Source organism: Trachurus japonicus, chromosome 23 (assembly GCF_045865225.1).
Source record: "Trachurus japonicus isolate A0001 chromosome 23, Traja_1.0".
Classification (NCBI taxonomy): domain Eukaryota; kingdom Metazoa; phylum Chordata; class Actinopteri; order Carangiformes; family Carangidae; genus Trachurus; species Trachurus japonicus.
The window spans coordinates 362,501-386,193 of NC_140929.1; the positions used below are offsets into that span (position 1 = coordinate 362,501).

At 46.5% G+C, this 23,693-nt stretch overlaps 1 protein-coding gene across 1 annotated transcript; it reads right to left on the minus strand.

The window, feature by feature from the left end:
- Window positions 1-4,906: 4,906 nt before the first annotated feature.
- On the minus strand, window positions 4,907-23,048 carry svopl (SVOP-like). The gene is made up of 15 exons (XM_085768852.1): window positions 22,881-23,048; window positions 21,493-21,581; window positions 21,281-21,379; window positions 19,522-19,593; window positions 19,056-19,180; window positions 18,893-18,956; window positions 10,076-10,201; window positions 9,737-9,865; window positions 9,566-9,639; window positions 8,542-8,738; window positions 7,363-7,474; window positions 6,355-6,436; window positions 6,162-6,251; window positions 5,103-5,216; window positions 4,907-5,013 (listed from the first exon to the last, which is right to left on the minus strand). Exons 1-15 carry the CDS (start codon window positions 22,990-22,992, stop codon window positions 5,002-5,004), a joined length of 1,497 nt encoding a protein of 498 aa, XP_085624978.1. The 5' UTR covers window positions 22,993-23,048; the 3' UTR covers window positions 4,907-5,001.
- Between the last annotated feature and the right edge of the window lie 645 nt (window positions 23,049-23,693).

The window sequence follows — 23,693 nt, forward strand, 5'->3', positions numbered from 1 at the left end:
AGACCCAACACACACACACACACACACACACACACACACACACACACACACACACATACACACACACACACACACACACACACACACACTCGTCTGTCTTGTTTTTATCAGATTTGCTTCCTAGAAAATCTTCAAACAGACTAAACAACACGAACGAGCGTCTGAACTCTGCTGCTGCTGCTGCTGCTGCTTCAGGCTGGTCGTCATGGTAACGTATCACCTGTTCAACGCCTATTAGACTAAAAGCCGTTTATTATTATGGGATGTGTCAATCATCATCACATTATCAGCTCCAGTCCGTCACAATAAAGCTCCACTTCAGCTGATTCTAAACATTTCAAAATAAAAGTAAAGTCAAAGAGTCGGTTTGTAGTTTAGTTTCTACTCACGTCTCCACTGCTCCGAGTCCACGGCTCTAATCCACTCTAATCACACACACACACACACAGACACACACACACACAGTGCACGTACACACACACACACAGACAGTCCAACAAGGTGAGGTCAGGGGGCGGGGCCACAGAGCAGTAAGCCCCGCCCCCCTGGGAACAGACAGTAATCTGTGAGTGTTGCAGCTAACGAGATTACAGAGAGGAGATCAGCAGCCAGAGACCATCGTCATCATCCTCATCTTCATCTTCATCCTCATCCTCATCCTCATCTTCATCTTCATCCTCATCCACCAAAGTGCACCACAGAACGCCACAGGAGGTCTTTCCTCAGACCATTGTACAATTCCTCACCCTTTTCTGGGGGAGGGGGGACATAAATATACACAATAACGTACCTCATTTTTAGTTTTTTGTACTACATCACTTTAAATTCATGTTGCACTGTATTTTAACTTGTATCTAGGTTGCTCCTTTGTCGTGTGTATTCGTTGTCTAGACATTGCAGGATATATTTGTATTCTATTTATTTTCCTTAACTGATTTATTATCTATCTATCTATCTATCTATCTATCTATCTATCTATCTATCTATCTATCTATCTATCTATCTATCTATCTATCTATCTATCTATCTATCTATCTATCTATCTATCTATCTATCTATCTATCTATCTAATCTATCTATCTATCTATCTATCTATCTATCTATCTATCTATCTATCTATCTATCTATCTATCTATCTATCTATCTATCTATCTATCTATCTATCTATCTATCTATCTATCTATCTATCTATCTATCTATCTATCTATCTATCTATCTATCTATCTATCTATCTATCTTCATCCTCATCCTCAGCAGTGCCTCCATCAGGCCGACGCCCGGAACTGCAGCTTCATCCTCCAGCTGATACTAAACAGTTATGATACACTCCATTTACTTATTTATTTATTTATTTTACCTCGGTTGTATGGAGCAGCTCCCAGTTTGCCCTCTGGGGTTTTTGCCCTCTGGGGTATTTGCCCTCTGGGGTATTTACCATTTCAATGTTGTGTAGAGTTTGTGTGGATGTGCTCTATGTGTTCTGTGTTTTTTGCCTTTCTGCAACATGAATTTCCCTTTGGGGACAATAAAGTTGAAAGTTGAAGTTGAAGTTGAGCTGCTGACTTGTTATTCAATCTATACCTGATTATTGATTTATGATTTTATTCTCTTGGTCCAGTTTCATTCTCACTATATAATAATAATAATGATCATAATAATAAGAGATTCACAGTACGCAGCTCCTCAGATACTCTGAGAACATTTGGAAGCCCTGCACGTAATCTATTAGAACTTTAATTCCCCAGACGTAATGGACCTTTACAACTATACGTATATCCTGTATCCACATCATCATCATGATGTGCTCATCTTTTTATTTGTCATTTCATGCAGCTGCAAAATGTAAATGTTTCCTTGTTTGTTACCATGTCTATTTCTGTACTTGTTTTTCTTGTACAGTCCCTTTATGATGAGCTGCCCAAAAAAAACTGTTAAAATAATAATAATAATAAAAACATTACAGGGATTTTACAGGGATGTAGTTTAATAAATTAACCTTTCCCATTGTCACTTTTTTTTTTTTTTCAATTCTGTTTTTATTTATTTTTTACATTTAAGTGACATAACAGACAATCAAACAAAGAAATAAGGGAAGAAAAACAAACAGCCAAAATGAACAATAACAACAACAAAATACAGCAAATCAGATCAGATCAGTCCATGGTCACAGTTCACCCTTCATCCTTGTGGATGTTATGTAGCCATGTCAAACCCTATTATGGTATGGTAGTGTCAGAGGTCCATAAACGGTTCCCATATCCTCAGGAAGGCATCCCCCTTATTTTTTAGAGCGTATGTGCGTTGTTCCAGTCTTAAAGTTTCATTTAAAGGTGCAATATGTAAGAAAGTGGCCAAAAACAGTTACTGCAGTCAAATTCAAAACACAGCGATCTAATTTTTCCTCCCAGCCGTAGCAGCAGCTCAGTGGAAGCAGCAGGGTTAGGGTTAAACTGAGGCTGAAACACCATGACGCCGCCGTGACTGGGAGAGAGCGCTAGGTGGCGCAACATGCAAACACGTACATTCAAAACATAAACATGATTTGCAGTCTGCAAAAAAAGATTTTTAATGCGAATACTCTGGCTGTGCTATTGTTGTTGGTGAGTTCATCATGTTATATGAACATTATTCCTGAATCTCTGTGACATATTAGGAGGATTTTACGGCCAGTTGCTTTAGATTTCTTACATACTGTACCTTTAGAGCAGAAGTAAGTGATATTTTTGTGTTAATCTAAGTCTTAAATAGTTGTATCTTCCGACAGCAATCACTTCTATAGAGTGTTTGGTCTGAAACACGGGTCTGTCAGTCACTCTGCTCTGCTCTGAGCCCAGGAGAAAACTTTCCTTGTATCCTACAACCTTTATCCAATGAGGAGAGAGAACGGCATAAAGGGGCAGTCCTCTCTGTGTGTGCAGCCAAGGGATGCGCCTGAATGTGGTGACGTAGGGACGAGGACTGTTATGGTGCGTTCAGGGCAACCCGTAACTCGTGTTTTTCCGACCTGTGAAGTGGTACCAGTTCGATCTGGTACGAGTTCACGGGTCAGAAGTTACGAGTGGCCGTTATAGTGACTTTCACAGGTAAAACAGGTCGGAGAAACACGAGTGGGTTGCCTGGAACGCTACAAAGTCGTAAGTCGTGACTTGAAGTTGTAATTTACGGTTTCAAAAGCCTGCCTGGAACGCAGCATTAGTCAAAACCACCGGATCGCTTACTTCTGCTTTAAGATTTGTTTAAACAGATTAAATGATGGGGGTCTTTGTTGAATCCAGTTGAGCAAGATGCACTTCTTTGCTATATAGGACATTATGATAATCCTCTTCCTGCGTGTGATGTCCAGTGTCTTGTCCAGTTCCGTACCAAAGAGGAACCGTGTTGGTGTAAGGTCCAACAGTTAGATCATGTATCGCTTTCCAGAAACGTTCTAATTCCTTGCATTCCCAAAAGACATGCATAATTGAACCTATACATGTTTTACAACGATGACATCTGGGGGATGAGTTGGGAAACATTTTACTTAAGCGGAGTGGAGTAAGGTACATCCTGTGCATGAATTTATAATTTTGTTTGATTATTTTATTACACGACAGTGAGGAAAAAACATTTTGACATATGGTATCCCATTGATCTTCATCAAATGCACATCCCATATCCTTCTGCCATACAGTATGTTCTTAAGTGGGGTCAAGGAAGAGCTGTAATGGTTCAACAAAGTACTATAAATTACAGAGACTTTTCCTTTTAATGATGTGGATTTCACCAAAATCTCCTCAAGATTGGTCAGCCCCAAAGACAGGCGTTTTTCCTTTTTTAGAGTGTTTATTAGATGGCGAATTTGTAAGTATTTATAAAGGTCCTGGTTCGGGATTTCGTATTCTGACATTAAGTCTATAAAGGACTTGAGTGTGTCCTCGGCAAACAAATGTTGGAATTGACGTCGTATACCGTTGTCTCTTCACTTTGCAAACAAGGAGCCACCAACTGATGGTGGCAGATCTGGGTTTAAGGATAAAGGAGAGAGCCTGGAGATTTTGCCAAAATTCCCACAAAACTTATTTACATCTTGCCAAGCCCGAAGAGTGTTGTAAACTACATATGTTTTTGTTATTTGGTGTAGTGCATTTATATTGTTACGTCTTTGCACCGAGCTAATCAAGCCCTTTGTCTGGGCGGCCCAGTAGTACATCTGCAAGTCTGGTAATACCAGTCCCCCCTTCTCTCTGGACTTTGTTCAAGTTTTAAAAGCTATTCTTGGCAAGGAATTTTTCCAGATAAAAGAGGTCAAAATGTTGTTTATAGATTTAAAGAATGTTTTATCCAAGTAACAGGGCAGTGACTGAAATAAATAACTAAAGCGGGGCAGGACATTCATTTTAATTACATTGATTAGTCCGAGAAATTAGATAGGGAGCATTTTCCAACCTTTTTAAGCAATGGAACATAATTTATGAGGTAAAGATTTTTAAGTTTTAAAGCCACATTCACCCCAAGATATTTAAAACTGTTCTGAGCCCAGGGTTAGGGGGTTACAAAGGTTCGGGGCAGTTTTGTGTGCGAAGTTGCAGGGAGCTGTCACGCTATGCTGCCATCTTGTTCGGGCTCTCTAGCGCCCCCTCCCATTGTCACTTTTTATAATAACTAGAGGAATGAATCCCATGTTTCCATAGTGACACCTGATTAGTTGCAAATGAATTACACATTTTATTTGTTCTAAATGAACCTTTAACAGCGAGAGGACAAAGCTGTTTGCTTTATGCAAATATATGTTTATTATTATTATTGCAACAGAGTTAAAGTCATGACTCTGATTAACAAAATATAATGAAACTATAATATAAATATATAGAAAACATGATTAGAAAAGGAAAAATAAAAAAATAAAAAGAAATGTTGTAACATGAATGAACTTTTATTGATGAATTAGTGAATAGATGAAGTTCAGAGTGATGATGTCACAACCATCTCAGTAACAAGTTCAATGACACAAACGTCGTCTCGTCAGGAGTTTTGCTGTAAAACAAAAAACAAGAGAGAAAGAAAATGTAAAACGACTGATCAATAAAGTTTGTACAAAGTGTAAACAGGAAGTAGTTTCTCACCAACAAAGCACGTCCCTTCGTTTCTATCGGCAACAGGAAGTTTCCCAGAGAACAGACGACGCAGGCGACGGCGAAGGGAACGAGCGCCAGAATCACCGACTGAGACATCAGCACCTGAAGTACACACACACACACACACACACACACACACACACACACTTAGTCTTAGTTTTTATTTATTCTTCTTTGTAGTTTTTAACCTAATATATATTTATATATATATATATATATATATATATATATATATATATATATATATATATATATACTAGGAGTGTGACGACTCAGCTCACGAGACGAGACGAGATTTTAATAAAACTATAAAGACTAAATCTCTGACTGGACCAACAGACTTTTATTTGCACATGCATTAGTGTTGTGTGCAATGTTTTATTATAACTCTTTACATGCATGATGTCAGCATGAGCTTTTAATAAACTTCTTCTTCCATAAATTGAAACTAAAACTAAAACGTATAAAAGTTAAAATAAAAGAAATAAAATAAAATAAAATATTCCTTTATTTTTTTCAAGTGCAAACAATATTATGTGCAGTGATTCCTCTAGGATTTCCTCGGGTACTCGGACCCCCCCTCCGCCCCGTCGGACGGTCTGATGGGGGGCGGATAGTAATTTTAACACATTAGCGCGATTTAGTGCAGTTTATTACCGTCACAACGCGACCTGTCCATGTGCCCGTGTGTGTGTGTAAGCGTGTGTGTGTGCACCAGCGAGCGAGAGAGAGACAGAGTTGTTAATTAATGATAAACGCTGGACGCCCTGGTTGATCGGTTTGGTTTTTACTGAGGAGGAACTATGAAGAACTCAGCTGTGACTGAAAAGAAAAGCTCCTAAACCGAGTCCAGTAGAGTTGGAACTGTGTAGTGGAAAGTGGTGCAAAGTCATGTAACTGGTAGTGGAAACTCTGCTTTACATTGTTTTAACATTAAAAATCTCGTCACACCCCTAATATATACGTATATACAGTATATTAGGTATATATTAGGTATATATATTATATATTATACTCTCTGAACCCGGGTCTGGATTCTGTTCTGACCTGAGCGATGAAGGGAGCGATCATTCCTCCGATGCGACTGAACGAGGTGCAGAACCCCATCCCCAGGGACCGGGCCACGGTGGGGTAGACCTGAGACACAACACAACCAGACCGGATCAGACCGGACCGGACCGGATCGGACCGGACCACACCGGACCACACCGGACCGGACCGGATCAGAATCTGGACTCACCTCAGCTGTGTAGATGTAGACCACGTTGAAGTTCATGGAGACCAGAGAGCGGAGCAGGAAGAGCAGAACCGTGAAGCCAAACCTGCAGAGACAGAAACACAGACCTGGTTCAGACCTGGACCCAGTCAGACCTGGACCCAGTTAGACCTGGTTCAGACCTGGACCCAGTTAGACCTGGACCCAGTTAGACCTGGACCCAGTCAGACCTGGACCCAGTTAGACCTGGACCCAGTTAGACCTGGACCCACTTAGACCTGGTTCAGACCTGGACCTGGTTAGACCTGGTTCAGACCTGGACCCAGTTAGACCTGGACCCACTTAGACCTGGACCCAGTCAGACCTGGACCCAGTTAGACCTGGACCCACTTAGACCTGGACCCAGTCAGACCTGGACCCAGTTAGACCTGGACCCAGTCAGACCTGGACCCAGTTAGACCTGGACCCACTTAGACCTGGACCCAGTTAGACCTGGACCCAGTTAGACCTGGACCCAGTTAGACCTGGTTCAGACCTGGACCCAGTCAGACCTGGACCACACTGCAAAAACTCAAATATCTTACAGAGAATATTTGTCTTATTTCTAGTCAAAATTTAATTTCTAGTCAAAACAAATCTCATTCTACTTAAAATCAGACTCATCACATAAAAAGCAGCTTGTTTTTAGACACTTTTTACTTCTTTCAAGCTGATTTTCACTTGAAATAAGCAGAAAAATCTGATAGTGGAGCAAGTTTTTCTTTCTTATTACAAACACAAAAAACTTACTTTCACTGGCAGATTTTTCTACTTATTTCAAGTGAAAATTAGTTTGAAACAAGTGAAAATGATCTAAAAACAAGTTCATTTTTAGGTGATGAGTCTTATTTTAAGTGGAAAGAGATTAGTTTGACTAGAAATGAGACATTTTGACAAGAAATAAGACAAATATTCTTGGAAAGACTTTGAGTTTTTGCAGTGCAGTCAGACCTGGACCCAGTCAGACCTGGACCAGGACTGTGAGGTTCTTACATGGTGGTGCAGATGTTGACCATCATGAACAAGATGGCCGCCAGCAGCTGCAGCAGCGACAGACTCAACTTGCGTCCACAGACGTTGAGCAGACAGATGTTGAGGGGGATCACTGAGGGACAAGAGGACAGGACAGAGTCAGAGGTGTAGACCTGGACCTGGACCTGGTCCTGGACCTGGTATGTGTAGTGACCAGATAGTTACTGTAGTACAGCAGGCGTTGAGTATTCTGTCATGTATCTTCCTATATGTAGTAACCAGATAGTTATAGTGATGTGTTTAATGAATCCTGTTCCTTAACACTGTATTGCTGAAGCCCTGTGACGGCAGCACTAACAACTGATTATATTAGAGCACTAACGACCTTGTGCCACCGCAAACGTATGTTATGATCTTACAAATGTATATTTATTAATGTGAACTGAATGTGTCTTTGGTCTTTCGGTGTATGTATATTTATTAATGTGTCTTGGTATTTTACCTCATTGTTGCTCTTTCTTAAGGTTGCCTTTTATCATCATAGTCTACTTGCCAACAATGAGAACCCGGAAATGTTGAGTACCCCAAAGTTTTATGTTAGAAATAGATAGTATGGGTCCCCAGTATTCAGAAACTGCCGGATGCTAATTTATATATATTGGGCAATTAGCATAACTGACATAATTAGCATAAATTAGCATAATTGCCTATGTGGGCAATATTTCAACAAAATTGACTTGGCTGATCTGGGCAATATTGGAGTGGTTTTAGGGGTTATTGATGATGCTGAATCCATTTCTGACATTTTCAAAATTCAAAATGGCTGTCTAAACCGATGACCAGATTTTGAAATCCATCAAAATCGGCCCACTGGCGGTTAAAATCTGGTCACTTCCGGTTTAGACAGCCATTTTGAATTTTGTCAGAAATGGATTCAGCATCATCAATAACCCCTAAAACCACTCCAACATTGCCCAGATCAGCCAAGTCAAACTTTGGGGTACTCAACATTTCCGGGTTCACAATGGGGCCCTATGGGCTGGCAAGTAGACTATCAGGCAGAGGGGCTGGCGATGAAAGCTTTTCGGGTGCATTTACATTTGTTTTTTACAATGTTTTATTAATGTACATTGTCCCTTGTCAATAAAATGAAACTGAAACTGGTTGTGGTTGTGGTTGTGGTTGTGGTGCTGGACTTACGGGCCACCTCGCCCAGGCAGCTGATGAGCAGCGTCTGGTAGTCGCTGCGTGCGAAGGGGATGCAGTAGCAGCGTCCGTCCTCCTGGCGGTGCTGGACCTGATGCTCTCGCTCAGCGTCCGTCACACACAGCAGGTTCTTCTCCAGCAGCTCCGAGCTGCTCAGCACCGAGCCGTAGTAGGAGAACGACGCCACGAACCTGAGGGACACAGTCCTGGTTTACACGTCGCCGCCGGGGCAGCGAACGCCACATAACTCCTCCTCTATGCAGATGACACACCTCTAACCACTGACATCATCTCCTCTGTCAGCAGGGGATTTTAATCAGACTGATGATTAATAGAAACATTACATTTTTTTAAAAACCTTTCTATATATAAAACAGATGAAATTTCTCAAAAGACAAAAGTTAAAAAAATTTGAGAAAAATTTGTAATATTTCTCAAAAAAAAGCAAAAAAAATTCAAAAATAAAAAGTAAAAAATTCTAGAAAAAACAGATACATTTCTCAATACGATGGAGTGTTAGGGCCACATTGAGAAAAAACCACAGACTTCGAGAATAAAGTCATACATTTACGAGAATAAAGTCGTAAATTTACGTTTAAAAAAAGTCTACAATGTAAAAAATATAAATCTTTCTTTCTTAATTTCTTTAAAAAAGTTACAAAATTTCTAGATAAAAGTGGTACATTTTTTTGAAAAAAGTTTCAAAAATTCTTTAACAAAAGTTAAAATTAAAAAAAAAATTAAAAAACGGGGACATTTCTCAAAAAAAGTTACAAAATTTTTAGAAAAAGTGGTAAATTTCGAGGAAAAGTCTAGGACCTTTGAACCTTCTCAAGGAGAACCACTAGTTGGTAGAGTATTATGGTCTGTAGCTGCTGTTACCATGAGAACCACTAGTTGGTAGAGTATTATGGTCTGTAGCTGAACCACTAGTCGGTAGAGTATTATGGTCTGTATAGCTGCCGTTACCATGAGAACCACTAGTGGGTAGAGTATTATGGTCTGTAGCTGCCGTTACCATGAGAACCAGAGCAGCAGGGACGTCCTCCTGTAGGACGAGCTGAGCAGAATCCTCCAGTTTCCTCGTTCGCTCTGAAACACAGACAGAGACTCACAGCGATGAGCTCATCAGAGACGCTGAGTGCTGATTGGTCGGTGGGTGTGACATCACCATGGCCCCTCCCCCTACCTGAGCCGGTTCCTCCAGACGACCCGGAGGAAGAGCCGCTCCGTTCATGGTGGCGATTCCCCGCAGCGTCCGCACGGCCGCGTCGATGTTTCCTGCTGACACGTGGTACCGGGCCGACTCCGGGATGAACTGGGCCACAACCAATCAGCAATAAGCAATGATCAATTATCAATGATCAATAAGCAATGATCAATTATCAATGATCAATAAGCAATGATCAATTATCAATGATCAATAAGCAATCATCAATAATCAATAATCAATGATCAATAATCAATGATCAATAATCAGTAGGCTACATAGACACAGACTGAGGGAGAGGAGAGGAAGACGTCTGACCTTGAAGAGGAAGATGAGGATGACACTCGGCGCCACGGAGAGACGGATCATCCACCTCCAGCCCAGAACCGGAACCACCCACATCCCCAGTAGGATGATGAGCATCGAGCCCAGCATCCAGAAGACCTGCAGACAGAGAGCATGCTGGGAGATCTCTACACAGACAGAGAGCATGCTGGTAGACCAGAGAGCAGGCTGGTAGACCAGAGAGCATCCTGGTAGACCAGAGAGCATCCTGGTAGACCAGAGAGCATCCTGGTAGACCAGAGAACATCCTGGTAGACCAGAGAGCACGCTGGTAGACCAGAGAACATCCTGGTAGACCAGAGAGCATCCTGGTAGACCAGAGAGCACCCTGGTAGACCAGAGAGCATCCTGGTAGACCAGAGAGCAGGCTGGTAGACCAGAGAGCATCCTGGTAGACCAGAGAGCATCCTGGTAGACCAGAGAGCATCCTGGTAGACCAGAGAGCATCCTGGTAGACCAGAGAGCAGGCTGGGAGACCAGAGAGCACCCTGGTAGACCAGAGAGCATCCTGGTAGACCAGAGAGCATCCTGGTAGACCAGAGAGCAGGCTGGTAGACCAGAGAGCAGGCTGGTAGACCAGAGAGCATCCTGGTAGACCAGAGAGCATCCTGGTAGACCAGAGAGCATCCTGGTAGACCAGAGAGCATCCTGGTAGACCAGAGAGCAGGCTGGTAGACCAGAGAGCATCCTGGTAGACCAGAGAGCATCCTGGTAGACCAGAGAGCACCCTGGTAGACCAGAGAGCATCCTGGTAGACCAGAGAGCAGGCTGGTAGACCAGAGAGCATCCTGGTAGACCAGAGAGCAGGCTGGTAGACCAGAGAGCATCCTGGTAGACCAGAGAGCATCCTGGTAGACCAGAGAGAATCCTGGTAGACCAGAGAGCAGGCTGGTAGACCAGAGAGCATCCTGGTAGACCAGAGAGCAGGCTGGTAGACCAGAGAGCATCCTGGTAGACCAGAGAGCAGGCTGGTAGACCAGAGAACATCCTGGTAGACCAGAGAGCATCCTGGTAGACCAGAGAGCATCCTGGTAGACCAGAGAGCATCCTGGTAGACCAGAGAGCATCCTGGTAGACCAGAGAGCACCCTGGTAGACCAGAGAGCATCCTGGTAGACCAGAGAGCATCCTGGTAGACCAGAGAGCATCCTGGTAGACCAGAGAGCAGGCTGGGAGACCAGAGAGCACCCTGGTAGACCAGAGAGCATTCTTGTAGACCAGAGAGCAGGCTGGTAGACCAGAGAGCAGGCTGGTAGACCAGAGAGCATCCTGGTAGACCAGAGAGCATCCTGGTAGACCAGAGAGCATCCTGGTAGACCAGAGAGCACGCTGGTAGACCAGAGAGCATCCTGGTAGACCAGAGAGCACGCTGGTAGACCAGAGAGCATCCTGGTAGACCAGAGAGCAGGCTGGTAGACCAGAGAGCAGGCTGGTAGACCAGAGAGCATCCTGGTAGACCAGAGAGCATCCTGGTAGACCAGAGAGCATCCTGGTAGACCAGAGAGCATCCTGGTAGACCAGAGAGCACGCTGGGAGACCAGAGAGCATCCTGGTAGACCAGAGAGCATCCTGGTAGACCAGAGAGCATCCTGGTAGACCAGAGAGCACGCTGGTAGACCAGAGAGCAGGCTGGTAGACCAGAGAGCAGGCTGGTAGACCAGAGAGCATCCTGGTAGACCAGAGAGCATTCTTGTAGACCAGAGAGCATCCTGGTAGACCAGAGAGCAGGCTGGTAGACCAGAGAGCATCCTGGTAGACCAGAGAGCATCCTGGTAGACCAGAGAGCATCCTGGTAGACCAGAGAACATCCTGGTAGACCAGAGAGCAGGCTGGTAGACCAGAGAGCACGCTGGTAGACCAGAGAGCACGCTGGTAGACCAGAGAGCAGGCTGGGAGACCAGAGAGCACGCTGGTAGACCAGAGAGCACGCTGGTAGACCAGAGAGCACGCTGGTAGACCAGAGAGCATCCTGGTAGACCAGAGAGCATCCTGGTAGACCAGAGAGCACGCTGGTAGACCAGAGAGCATCCTGGTAGACCAGAGAGCATCCTGGTAGACCAGAGAGCACGCTGGTAGACCAGAGAGCACGCTGGTAGACCAGAGAGCACGCTGGTAGACCAGAGAGCACGCTGGTAGACCAGAGAGCACGCTGGTAGACCAGAGAGCATCCTGGTAGACCAGAGAGCATCCTGGTAGACCAGAGAGCACCCTGGTAGACCAGAGAGCACCCTGGTAGACCAGAGAGCACCCTGGTAGACCAGAGAGCATCCTGGTAGACCAGAGAGCATCCTGGTAGACCAGAGAGCAGGCTGGTAGACCAGAGAGCATCCTGGTAGACCAGAGAGCATCCTGGTAGACCAGAGAGCAGGCTGGTAGACCAGAGAGCAGGCTGGTAGACCAGAGAGCAGGCTGGTAGACCAGAGAGCATCCTGGTAGACCAGAGAGCACCCTGGTAGACCAGAGAGCATCCTGGTAGACCAGAGAGCATCCTGGTAGACCAGAGAGCACGCTGGTAGACCAGAGAGCAGGCTGGTAGACCAGAGAGCAGGCTGGTAGACCAGAGAGCATCCTGGTAGACCAGAGAGCACGCTGGGAGACCAGAGAGCATCCTGGTAGACCAGAGAGCATCCTGGTAGACCAGAGAGCATCCTGGTAGACCAGAGAGCATCCTGGTAGACCAGAGAGCAGGCTGGTAGACCAGAGAGCATCCTGGTAGACCAGAGAGCAGGCTGGTAGACCAGAGAGCATCCTGGTAGACCAGAGAGCACCCTGGTAGACCAGAGAGCACCCTGGTAGACCAAAGAGCATCCTGGTAGACCAGAGAGCACGCTGGGAGACCAGAGAGCATCCTGGTAGACCAGAGAGCAGGCTGGTAGACCAGAGAGCAGGCTGGTAGACCAGAGAGCATCCTGGGAGACCAAAGAGCACCCTGGTAGACCAGAGAGCACCCTGGTAGACCAGAGAGCATCCTGGTAGACCAGAGAGCAGGCTGGTAGACCAGAGAGCATCCTGGTAGACCAGAGAGCAGGCTGGTAGACCAGAGAGCATCCTGGTAGACCAGAGAGCATCCTGGTAGACCAGAGAGCATCCTGGTAGACCAGAGAGCATGCTGGGAGACCAGAGAGCATCCTGGTAGACCAGAGAGCATCCTGGTAGACCAGAGAGCAGGCTGGTAGACCAGAGAGCAGGCTGGTAGACCAGAGAGCATCCTGGTAGACCAGAGAGCATCCTGGTAGACCAGAGAGCATCCTGGTAGACCAGAGAGCACGCTGGTAGACCAGAGAGCAGGCTGGTAGACCAGAGAGCAGGCTGGTAGACCAGAGAGCATCCTGGTAGACCAGAGAGCATCCTGGTAGACCAGAGAGCAGGCTGGTAGACCAGAGAGCATCCTGGTAGACCAGAGAGCACGCTGGGAGACCAGAGAGCATCCTGGTAGACCAGAGAGCATCCTGGTAGACCAGAGAGCATCCTGGTAGACCAGAGAGCAGGCTGGTAGACCAGAGAGCATCCTGGTAGACCAGAGAGCAGGCTGGTAGACCAGAGAGCAGGTTGGTAGACCAGAGAGCAGGCTGGTAGACCAGAGAGCATCCTGGTAGACCAGAGAGCATCCTGGTAGACCAGAGAGCAGGCTGGTAGACCAGAGAGCATCCTGGTAGACCAGAGAGCATCCTGGTAGACCAGAGAGCATCCTGGTAGACCAGAGAGCAGGCTGGTAGACCAGAGAGCATCCTGGTAGACCAGAGAGCACCCTGGTAGACCAGAGAGCATCCTGGTAGACCAGAGAGCATCCTGGTAGACCAGAGAGCACGCTGGTAGACCAGAGAGCAGGCTGGTAGACCAGAGAGCATCCTGGTAGACCAGAGAGCATCCTGGTAGACCAGAGAGCATCCTGGTAGACCAGAGAGCAGGCTGGTAGACCAGAGAGCATCCTGGTAGACCAGAGAGCAGGCTGGTAGACCAGAGAGCATCCTGGTAGACCAGAGAGCATCCTGGTAGACCAGAGAGCACCCTGGTAGACCAGAGAGCATCCTGGTAGACCAGAGAGCACGCTGGGAGACCAGAGAGCATCCTGGTAGACCAGAGAGCAGGCTGGTAGACCAGAGAGCAGGCTGGTAGACCAGAGAGCATCCTGGGAGACCAAAGAGCACCCTGGTAGACCAGAGAGCACCCTGGTAGACCAGAGAGCATCCTGGTAGACCAGAGAGCAGGCTGGTAGACCAGAGAGCATCCTGGTAGACCAGAGAGCATCCTGGTAGACCAGAGAGCATGCTGGGAGACCAGAGAGCATCCTGGTAGACCAGAGAGCATCCTGGTAGACCAGAGAGCAGGCTGGTAGACCAGAGAGCAGGCTGGTAGACCAGAGAGCATCCTGGTAGACCAGAGAGCATCCTGGTAGACCAGAGAGCATCCTGGTAGACCAGAGAGCATCCTGGTAGACCAGAGAGCACCCTGGTAGACCAGAGAGCACCCTGGTAGACCAGAGAGCATCCTGGTAGACCAGAGAGCACGCTGGGAGACCAGAGAGCATCCTGGTAGACCAGAGAGCAGGCTGGTAGACCAGAGAGCAGGCTGGTAGACCAGAGAGCATCCTGGGAGACCAAAGAGCACCCTGGTAGACCAGAGAGCACCCTGGTAGACCAGAGAGCATCCTGGTAGACCAGAGAGCAGGCTGGTAGACCAGAGAGCATCCTGGTAGACCAGAGAGCAGGCTGGTAGACCAGAGAGCATCCTGGTAGACCAGAGAGCATCCTGGTAGACCAGAGAGCATCCTGGTAGACCAGAGAGCATGCTGGGAGACCAGAGAGCATCCTGGTAGACCAGAGAGCATCCTGGTAGACCAGAGAGCAGGCTGGTAGACCAGAGAGCAGGCTGGTAGACCAGAGAGCATCCTGGTAGACCAGAGAGCATCCTGGTAGACCAGAGAGCATCCTGGTAGACCAGAGAGCACGCTGGTAGACCAGAGAGCACGCTGGTAGACCAGAGAGCAGGCTGGTAGACCAGAGAGCATCCTGGTAGACCAGAGAGCATCCTGGTAGACCAGAGAGCAGGCTGGTAGACCAGAGAGCATCCTGGTAGACCAGAGAGCACGCTGGGAGACCAGAGAGCATCCTGGTAGACCAGAGAGCATCCTGGTAGACCAGAGAGCATCCTGGTAGACCAGAGAGCAGGCTGGTAGACCAGAGAGCATCCTGGTAGACCAGAGAGCAGGCTGGTAGACCAGAGAGCAGGTTGGTAGACCAGAGAGCAGGCTGGTAGACCAGAGAGCATCCTGGTAGACCAGAGAGCATCCTGGTAGACCAGAGAGCAGGCTGGTAGACCAGAGAGCATCCTGGTAGACCAGAGAGCATCCTGGTAGACCAGAGAGCATCCTGGTAGACCAGAGAGCATCCTGGTAGACCAGAGAGCAGGCTGGTAGACCAGAGAGCATCCTGGTAGACCAGAGAGCACCCTGGTAGACCAGAGAGCATCCTGGTAGACCAGAGAGCATCCTGGTAGACCAGAGAGCACGCTGGTAGACCAGAGAGCAGGCTGGTAGACCAGAGAGCAGGCTGGTAGACCAGAGAGCATCCTGGTAGACCAGAGAGCACGCTGGGAGACCAGAGAGCATCCTGGTAGACCAGAGAGCATCCTGGTAGACCAGAGAGCATCCTGGTAGACCAGAGAGCATCCTGGTAGACCAGAGAGCAGGCTGGTAGACCAGAGAGCATCCTGGTAGACCAGAGAGCAGGCTGGTAGACCAGAGAGCATCCTGGTAGACCAGAGAGCATCCTGGTAGACCAGAGAGCACCCTGGTAGACCAGAGAGCACCCTGGTAGACCAGAGAGCATCCTGGTAGACCAGAGAGCACGCTGGGAGACCAGAGAGCATCCTGGTAGACCAGAGAGCAGGCTGGTAGACCAGAGAGCAGGCTGGTAGACCAGAGAGCATCCTGGGAGACCAAAGAGCACCCTGGTAGACCAGAGAGCACCCTGGTAGACCAGAGAGCATCCTGGTAGACCAGAGAGCAGGCTGGTAGACCAGAGAGCATCCTGGTAGACCAGAGAGCATCCTGGTAGACCAGAGAGCATCCTGGTAGACCAGAGAGCATGCTGGGAGACCAGAGAGCATCCTGGTAGACCAGAGAGCATCCTGGTAGACCAGAGAGCAGGCTGGTAGACCAGAGAGCAGGCTGGTAGACCAGAGAGCATCCTGGTAGACCAGAGAGCATCCTGGTAGACCAGAGAGCATCCTGGTAGACCAGAGAGCACGCTGGTAGACCAGAGAGCAGGCTGGTAGACCAGAGAGCATCCTGGTAGACCAGAGAGCACGCTGGTAGACCAGAGAGCATCCTGGTAGACCAGAGAGCACGCTGGGAGACCAGAGAGCATCCTGGTAGACCAGAGAGCATCCTGGTAGACCAGAGAGCATCCTGGTAGACCAGAGAGCAGGCTGGTAGACCAGAGAGCATCCTGGTAGACCAGAGAGCAGGCTGGTAGACCAGAGAGCAGGCTGGTAGACCAGAGAGCATCCTGGTAGACCAGAGAGCAGGCTGGTAGACCAGAGAGCATCCTGGTAGACCAGAGAGCACGCTGGGAGACCAGAGAGCATCCTGGTAGACCAGAGAGCATCCTGGTAGACCAGAGAGCATCCTGGTAGACCAGAGAGCAGGCTGGTAGACCAGAGAGCATCCTGGTAGACCAGAGAGCAGGCTGGTAGACCAGAGAGCAGGTTGGTAGACCAGAGAGCAGGCTGGTAGACCAGAGAGCATCCTGGTAGACCAGAGAGCATCCTGGTAGACCAGAGAGCAGGCTGGTAGACCAGAGAGCATCCTGGTAGACCAGAGAGCATCCTGGTAGACCAGAGAGCATCCTGGTAGACCAGAGAGCAGGCTGGTAGACCAGAGAGCATCCTGGTAGACCAGAGAGCACCCTGGTAGACCAGAGAGCATCCTGGTAGACCAGAGAGCATCCTGGTAGACCAGAGAGCACGCTGGTAGACCAGAGAGCAGGCTGGTAGACCAGAGAGCAGGCTGGTAGACCAGAGAGCATCCTGGTAGACCAGAGAGCACGCTGGGAGACCAGAGAGCATCCTGGTAGACCAGAGAGCATCCTGGTAGACCAGAGAGCATCCTGGTAGACCAGAGAGCATCCTGGTAGACCAGAGAGCAGGCTGGTAGACCAGAGAGCATCCTGGTAGACCAGGCTGGTAGACCAGAGAGCATCCTGGTAGACCAGAGAGCATCCTGGTAGACCAGAGAGCACCCTGGTAGACCAGAGAGCACCCTGGTAGACCAGAGAGCATCCTGGTAGACCAGAGAGCACGCTGGGAGACCAGAGAGCATCCTGGTAGACCAGAGAGCAGGCTGGTAGACCAGAGAGCAGGCTGGTAGACCAGAGAGCATCCTGGGAGACCAAAGAGCACCCTGGTAGACCAGAGAGCACCCTGGTAGACCAGAGAGCATCCTGGTAGACCAGAGAGCAGGCTGGTAGACCAGAGAGCATCCTGGTAGACCAGAGAGCATCCTGGTAGACCAGAGAGCATCCTGGTAGACCAGAGAGCATGCTGGGAGACCAGAGAGCATCCTGGTAGACCAGAGAGCATCCTGGTAGACCAGAGAGCAGGCTGGTAGACCAGAGAGCAGGCTGGTAGACCAGAGAGCATCCTGGTAGACCAGAGAGCATCCTGGTAGACCAGAGAGCATCCTGGTAGACCAGAGAGCACGCTGGTAGACCAGAGAGCAGGCTGGTAGACCAGAGAGCATCCTGGTAGACCAGAGAGCACGCTGGTAGACCAGAGAGCATCCTGGTAGACCAGAGAGCACGCTGGGAGACCAGAGAGCATCCTGGTAGACCAGAGAGCATCCTGGTAGACCAGAGAGCATCCTGGTAGACCAGAGAGCAGGCTGGTAGACCAGAGAGCATCCTGGTAGACCAGAGAGCAGGCTGGTAGACCAGAGAGCAGGCTGGTAGACCAGAGAGCATCCTGGTAGACCAGAGAGCAGGCTGGTAGACCAGAGAGCATCCTGGTAGACCAGAGAGCACGCTGGGAGACCAGAGAGCATCCTGGTAGACCAGAGAGCATCCTGGTAGACCAGAGAGCATCCTGGTAGACCAGAGAGCAGGCTGGTAGACCAGAGAGCATCCTGGTAGACCAGAGAGCAGGCTGGTAGACCAGAGAGCAGGTTGGTAGACCAGAGAGCAGGCTGGTAGACCAGAGAGCATCCTGGTAGACCAGAGAGCATCCTGGTAGACCAGAGAGCAGGCTGATGTTAACGCCAGTTAGAAAGTGAGAAAGTTGCATTACACACATCGGTAATCACTATCACTCGATGTCACAACCATCTAAAACTGTGTCAAAGTGTCAAATGAATTCAATTCTCCTTTTCAGTGGTAGACCAGGCTCCATTCCTCCTCGCTGCGTTACTGCCGCCACTTTTCACAGACGCCACACAGGACCTTTACTTTGAAGGAAATAGGAAGTGGAGGCCACAGGGGAGCACACAGGACCTTTACTTTGAAGGAAACAGGAAGTGGAGACCACAGGACCTTTACTTTGAAGGAAACAGGAAGTGGAGACTACAGGACTTTTAATTTGAAGGAAACAGGAAGTGGAGACCACAGGACCTTAACTTTGAAGTAAACAGGAAGTGGAGACCACAGGACCTTAACTTTGAAGGAAACAGGAAGTGGAGACTACAGGACTTTTACTTTGAAGGAAACAGGAAGTGGAGACTACAGGACTTTTACTTTGAAGGAAACAGGAAGTGGAGACCACAGGACTTTTACTTTGAAGGAAACAGGAAGTGACTCACGGAGGCCAGAGGCAGCAGGTAGGAGCGGTATCCGGCCGGGATGAACTCCGTCTTCAACACAAACCTGAGCAACGCACAAGTCAACAGGTCTTTAACAGTCAGTGTGTGTGTGTGTGTGTGTGTGTGTGTGTGTGTGTGTGCGTGTGTGTGTGTGTGTGCGTACCCCTGCGACACGCCGGCGACGCCGCAGCCGACCATGCTGCGCAGGAAGATGAACCAGCCGTAGGACGGAGCGAAGGAGGTGAGGAGGGAGAAGTAGGCGCTCCACACGAAGCCGCCAAACACCACCTACACACACACACACACACACACACAGTCAGGCCAACACACACACATTGTGTCTGTGTGTGTCTGTTTGTGTGTTCAAATTCAATTTTCAAATTCAAAACAACTTTGTTATAATAATACATTTTTTAATAATACATTTAATTTCTAATGCACTTTTCATCAACAAGATCTCAAGGTGCTACAAAGTTAAAAATGTAAAAGCAAGGTAAAGGAAATAAAAACATGCTCAATAAAAACAATAAGACAGGGTTAAAATCAATTCGTAATTAACATTCATAGGCCTTTCTGAATAAAAAACTATTATTAATAAAATAAAATAAATTCATTCATGTGTGTTTCACCTTCCAGCGTCCGTATCGGTCGGCGATGTATCCACTCAGAACGCCGCACAGCATGAAGCCCAGGAACACCATCTAACACACACACACACACACACACACACAGGAACAGTTTGACCTTTGACCTCTGAGGACTGGAGCTCAGCTGTCTGTGGCTGTTTTCGAAGCCGCATACTACCGTACTGCCTACTACACTGCAAAAACTCTTTCCAAGAATATTTGTCTTATTTCTTGTTTGAATGTCTCATTTCTAGTCAAAACTAATCCCTCTTCACTTAAAATAAGACTCATCACCTAAAAATGAACTTGTTTTTAGATCATTTTCACTTGTTTCAAACAATTTTTCACTTAAAATAAGTAGAAAAATCTGCCAGTGAAAGCAGATTTTTTGTGTTTGTAATAAGAAAGAAAAACTTGCTCCACTGTCAGATTTTTCTACTTATTTCAAGTGAAAATCTGCTTGAAAAAAGTAAAAAGTGTCTAAAACCAAGCTACTTTTTTTTTTTAATGTGATGAGTCTTATTCTTAAGTCTTAAGTAGAATGAGATTTGTTTTGACTAGAAATAAGACAAATATTCTTGGTAAGATTTTGAGTTTTTGCAGTGTACAGTGGTTCCCAACCTTTTTTGGCTCGTGACACCATTTTGACGTCACAAATTTCTGGCCGCCCCACAATCACGTGATCGCGGTCGTCAGTCATGCGTCAGCTCAGATATTTGTATACGCTGCATTTTATTGGAATTCGACTTATATTCGAGAAAGTGAAAGTATAAAATACAGTTGTTTAAGATTGTGTGGTGTTTTTAATCAGAATTAAAAAAAAAGAATAATAATTAATTAAAAGAATATTTTTATCAGTAATTTTGTTTATCAATTACTAGACATTTCAGGCCTACTACATACTGTGTTAGTATGTACTGTATACTGCATACTGAATGTGGGATTCAGTTTCCCAGAATGCATTTCACAGCAACCGGTAGCGGTAGCTGTAAAACAGGTGAACAGCTGTTTTATTTCCCGCTCTAGCGCCGTTATTATGTAACTTTATTAAGTTTTAATATGTTTTCATGTGAGAAAGTAACTGTTTAGATCCCAAATCTACGGCCAGTTGATCCAAACGACGGCTGTTTAGAAGTTTGCTCCGATGTTTTTCAGAGAAGTGAAGCTCTGCAGCGACCGGGACATCACAGAGGCACACTGCAAAAACTCAAAATCTTACCAAGAATATTTGTCTTATTTCTAGTCAAAACAAATCTCATTCTACTTAAAATCAGACTCATCACATTAAAAAGCAGCTTGTTTTTAGACACTTTTTACTTCTTTCAAGCAGATTTTCACTTGAAATAAGTAGAAAAATCTGATAGTGGAGCAAGTTTTTCTTTCTAATTGCAAACACAAAAAACTGGCAGATTTTTCTACTTATTTCAATTGAAAATTAGTTTGAAACAAGTGAAAATTATCTGAAAACAAGTTAATGTTTAGGTGATGAATCTTATTTTAAGTGGAAAGAGATTAGTTTTGACAAGAAATAAGACAGATATTCTTGGTAAGATTGTGAGTTTTTGCAGTGCAGCAGCCGGTCTGCAGAGCTGCTCGGCCGGCCAACCTCCGTCGTCATCCCGGGGGAGAAAACCATCGCTAATTAACTTACCCGCAGGTTTTTAGAGGTTTACCAGCGGCTGGTTAAAGTATTTTTAGGAGATAAATGTTGGTCTCATTAATGATGATGAACACATTAATTAGTCTGAATGTAAAGACTCACCGTGGAAACGAGCGCCACCTGCCAGTCCTCCAGACGCCACTCACAGCGGATCTCAGGAGACACGACGGCCAGCAGCATGATCTCCATCGCCTCGACGACCTGCACACACACACACACACACACACACACACACACACACGGGTCAGTGGTTCCGGCGGTGCGATGATGTCATCAGGCGGCCGTGGTGATGATGTCATATCGTCGATCCTCACGTTTGAACTTCCCATGATGACGAACAACAGGATGTGGAAGCGGCCGAAGCCGATCGTCTCCACGGCGTCTTCCACCGTGTAGGTCTGACCTGCACACACACACACACACACACACACACACACACACACACACACACACACACACACACACACACACACACACACACACACACACACACACACACACACACACACACACACACACACACACACACACACACACACACACTGTAAAAACTCAAAATCTCTCCAAGAATATTTGTCTTATTTCTTGTCAAAATGTCTCATTTCTAGTCAAAACTAATCTCTTTCCACTTAAAATAAGACTCATCACCTAACAAACTAATTTTCACTTGAAATAAGTAGAAAAATCTGCCAGTGAAAGCAAGATTTTTGTGTTTGCAATAAGAAAGAAAAACTTGCTCCACTATCAGATTTTTGGGTAAAGTTTGGTGGTAGACCAGAGAGCAGGCTGGTAGAAATTATGTTTTACAATTGACATTTGAAATGATGAAGGCACTTGAAAATGACAAGGTTGAACAAAATGTAAACTATACTTTGGTGTTTCATTTTTACCTCTTTACACAAGATTTCTTTAAACTGCTTTTTTTTTCTCCTTTTCTTTTTTTAAATACAAAATGAACCAAAAGACTGTGGAAGATCTTGGGTGGATAATAATGAGAACAAATATGAAACAAAATTGAAATCATACTCTAAATCTCTCTAAAATAAAAATAATGTCAAGTTTGTATTTGAATTGAACACTTTAACTAAGCTTTTTTTTTTTTACGAGATATTTTGTCAATGCTGATCTGTAGAACAAACCATAAAGTGCATCTTTGGATGGATGGGAAAAGCAACACTGAATGGAAATGCTATTGACTGTTCCAGCCCATAAAGAATTCATAAACAGTCACTTACTTTTAAACCGTTGACTGGACCAAAAACAAATAAAACACAAAGCAAAGTAAAATCAAACAACTAAAAGACAACGAGCATAAACATAAACAAACCTTTAAAATCTTCTCTGTGCATTCGGCTTCCGATAAGGCAAAGCTTTTTAAGACAAACTTCAGGCACATTTCAACACATCTGGCAGATGTAGCATCTCCTCCTCGCACTGTTTCAGACTGTTACAATACATTATTTATCACCCAAATAAATACCCAAAGTGAAAATCAGCTTGAAAAAAGTAAAAAGTGTCTAAAAACAAGCTGCTTTTTATGTATAATGTGTGTATATGTATAAATATACTTGTTTTAGGTAGAATGAGATTTGTTTTGACTAGAAATAAGACAAATATTCTTGCTAAGATTTTGAGTTTTAAGCCAGAGGTCAGAGGTCACAGCTGATAGTTATTGATTATTGACGACTGATCGGTGCCTGACCCTTGTCATCGTGGTCGTTGTTGCCCTGCGCGCCGTCTGCAGGCTTCTCCTGCAGCGCCACCTCCTGCAGGTGGATGGCGCTCACCAGCTGCGTCTTCATCCCGTCGTCCATGGCAACAGCAGCTCGCTCACATGGTCATGACATCACAGCCAGGAAACAGGAAGCAGGAAGTAGCCACGGAGTCTCAGCTGCTGGTCACAAGGAAGTCGTTTTAGGTTCATTGTTAAAACTCATGTTTTAAAGGGATAGTTCACCCAAAATTGAAATTTCTCGGTCTTGGCGTAGCAGTGCATGTTGATATAACAGTTGCAAATGGATACCAACTGTCTTCGTAACAAAAAGACAACAAAAAATTAAATAAGTCTATATTTCAAGCTTGTTTGTAGCAGAAGCTTCTCGAAGCTCCTCTTCCCGGTTTGTCAAATTTGACGAACCAGGAAGAGGAGCTTCGAGAAGCATGCACCTGATCTGCACAATAAGTAACGCGCACATCACGTACGAGATGAACAAAGCTGTTCAGCTGTAGCAGAGGAAACCTCGGCTTGTGCTCCAGTCATTAAAAAAAAACAAAAACTGGTAGCTACCGGGCTAAAATGTATGCGGAAGGACGCTGTAGGACGCTGTAGCGCTGGTCCTGCTGCATACCTGACGCGGTGTGGCACACCTGTCACTCAGCAGCATACCTGACGCGGTGCGGCACACCTGTCACTCAGCAGCATACCTGACGCGGTGCGGCACACCTGTCACTCAGCAGCATATCTGGCGCGGTGCGGCACACCTGTCACTCAGCAGCATACCTGACGCGGTGCGGC

Excerpts from the sequence above, each read along its gene's own strand:
- svopl (XM_085768852.1), bottom strand. The coding sequence starts at position 22,992 with ATGGACGACGGGATGAAGACGCAGCTGGTGAGCGCCATCCACCTGCAG. Across the intron at positions 19,594-21,280 it reads AGGTGGCGCTCGTTTCCACG|ATGGTGTTCCTGGGCTTCAT; the intron begins GTGAGTCTTTAC and ends TGTGTGTGTTAG. Across the intron at positions 6,437-7,362 it reads GTCAACATCTGCACCACCAT|GTTTGGCTTCACGGTTCTGC; the intron begins GTAAGAACCTCA and ends CTGTCTCTGCAG.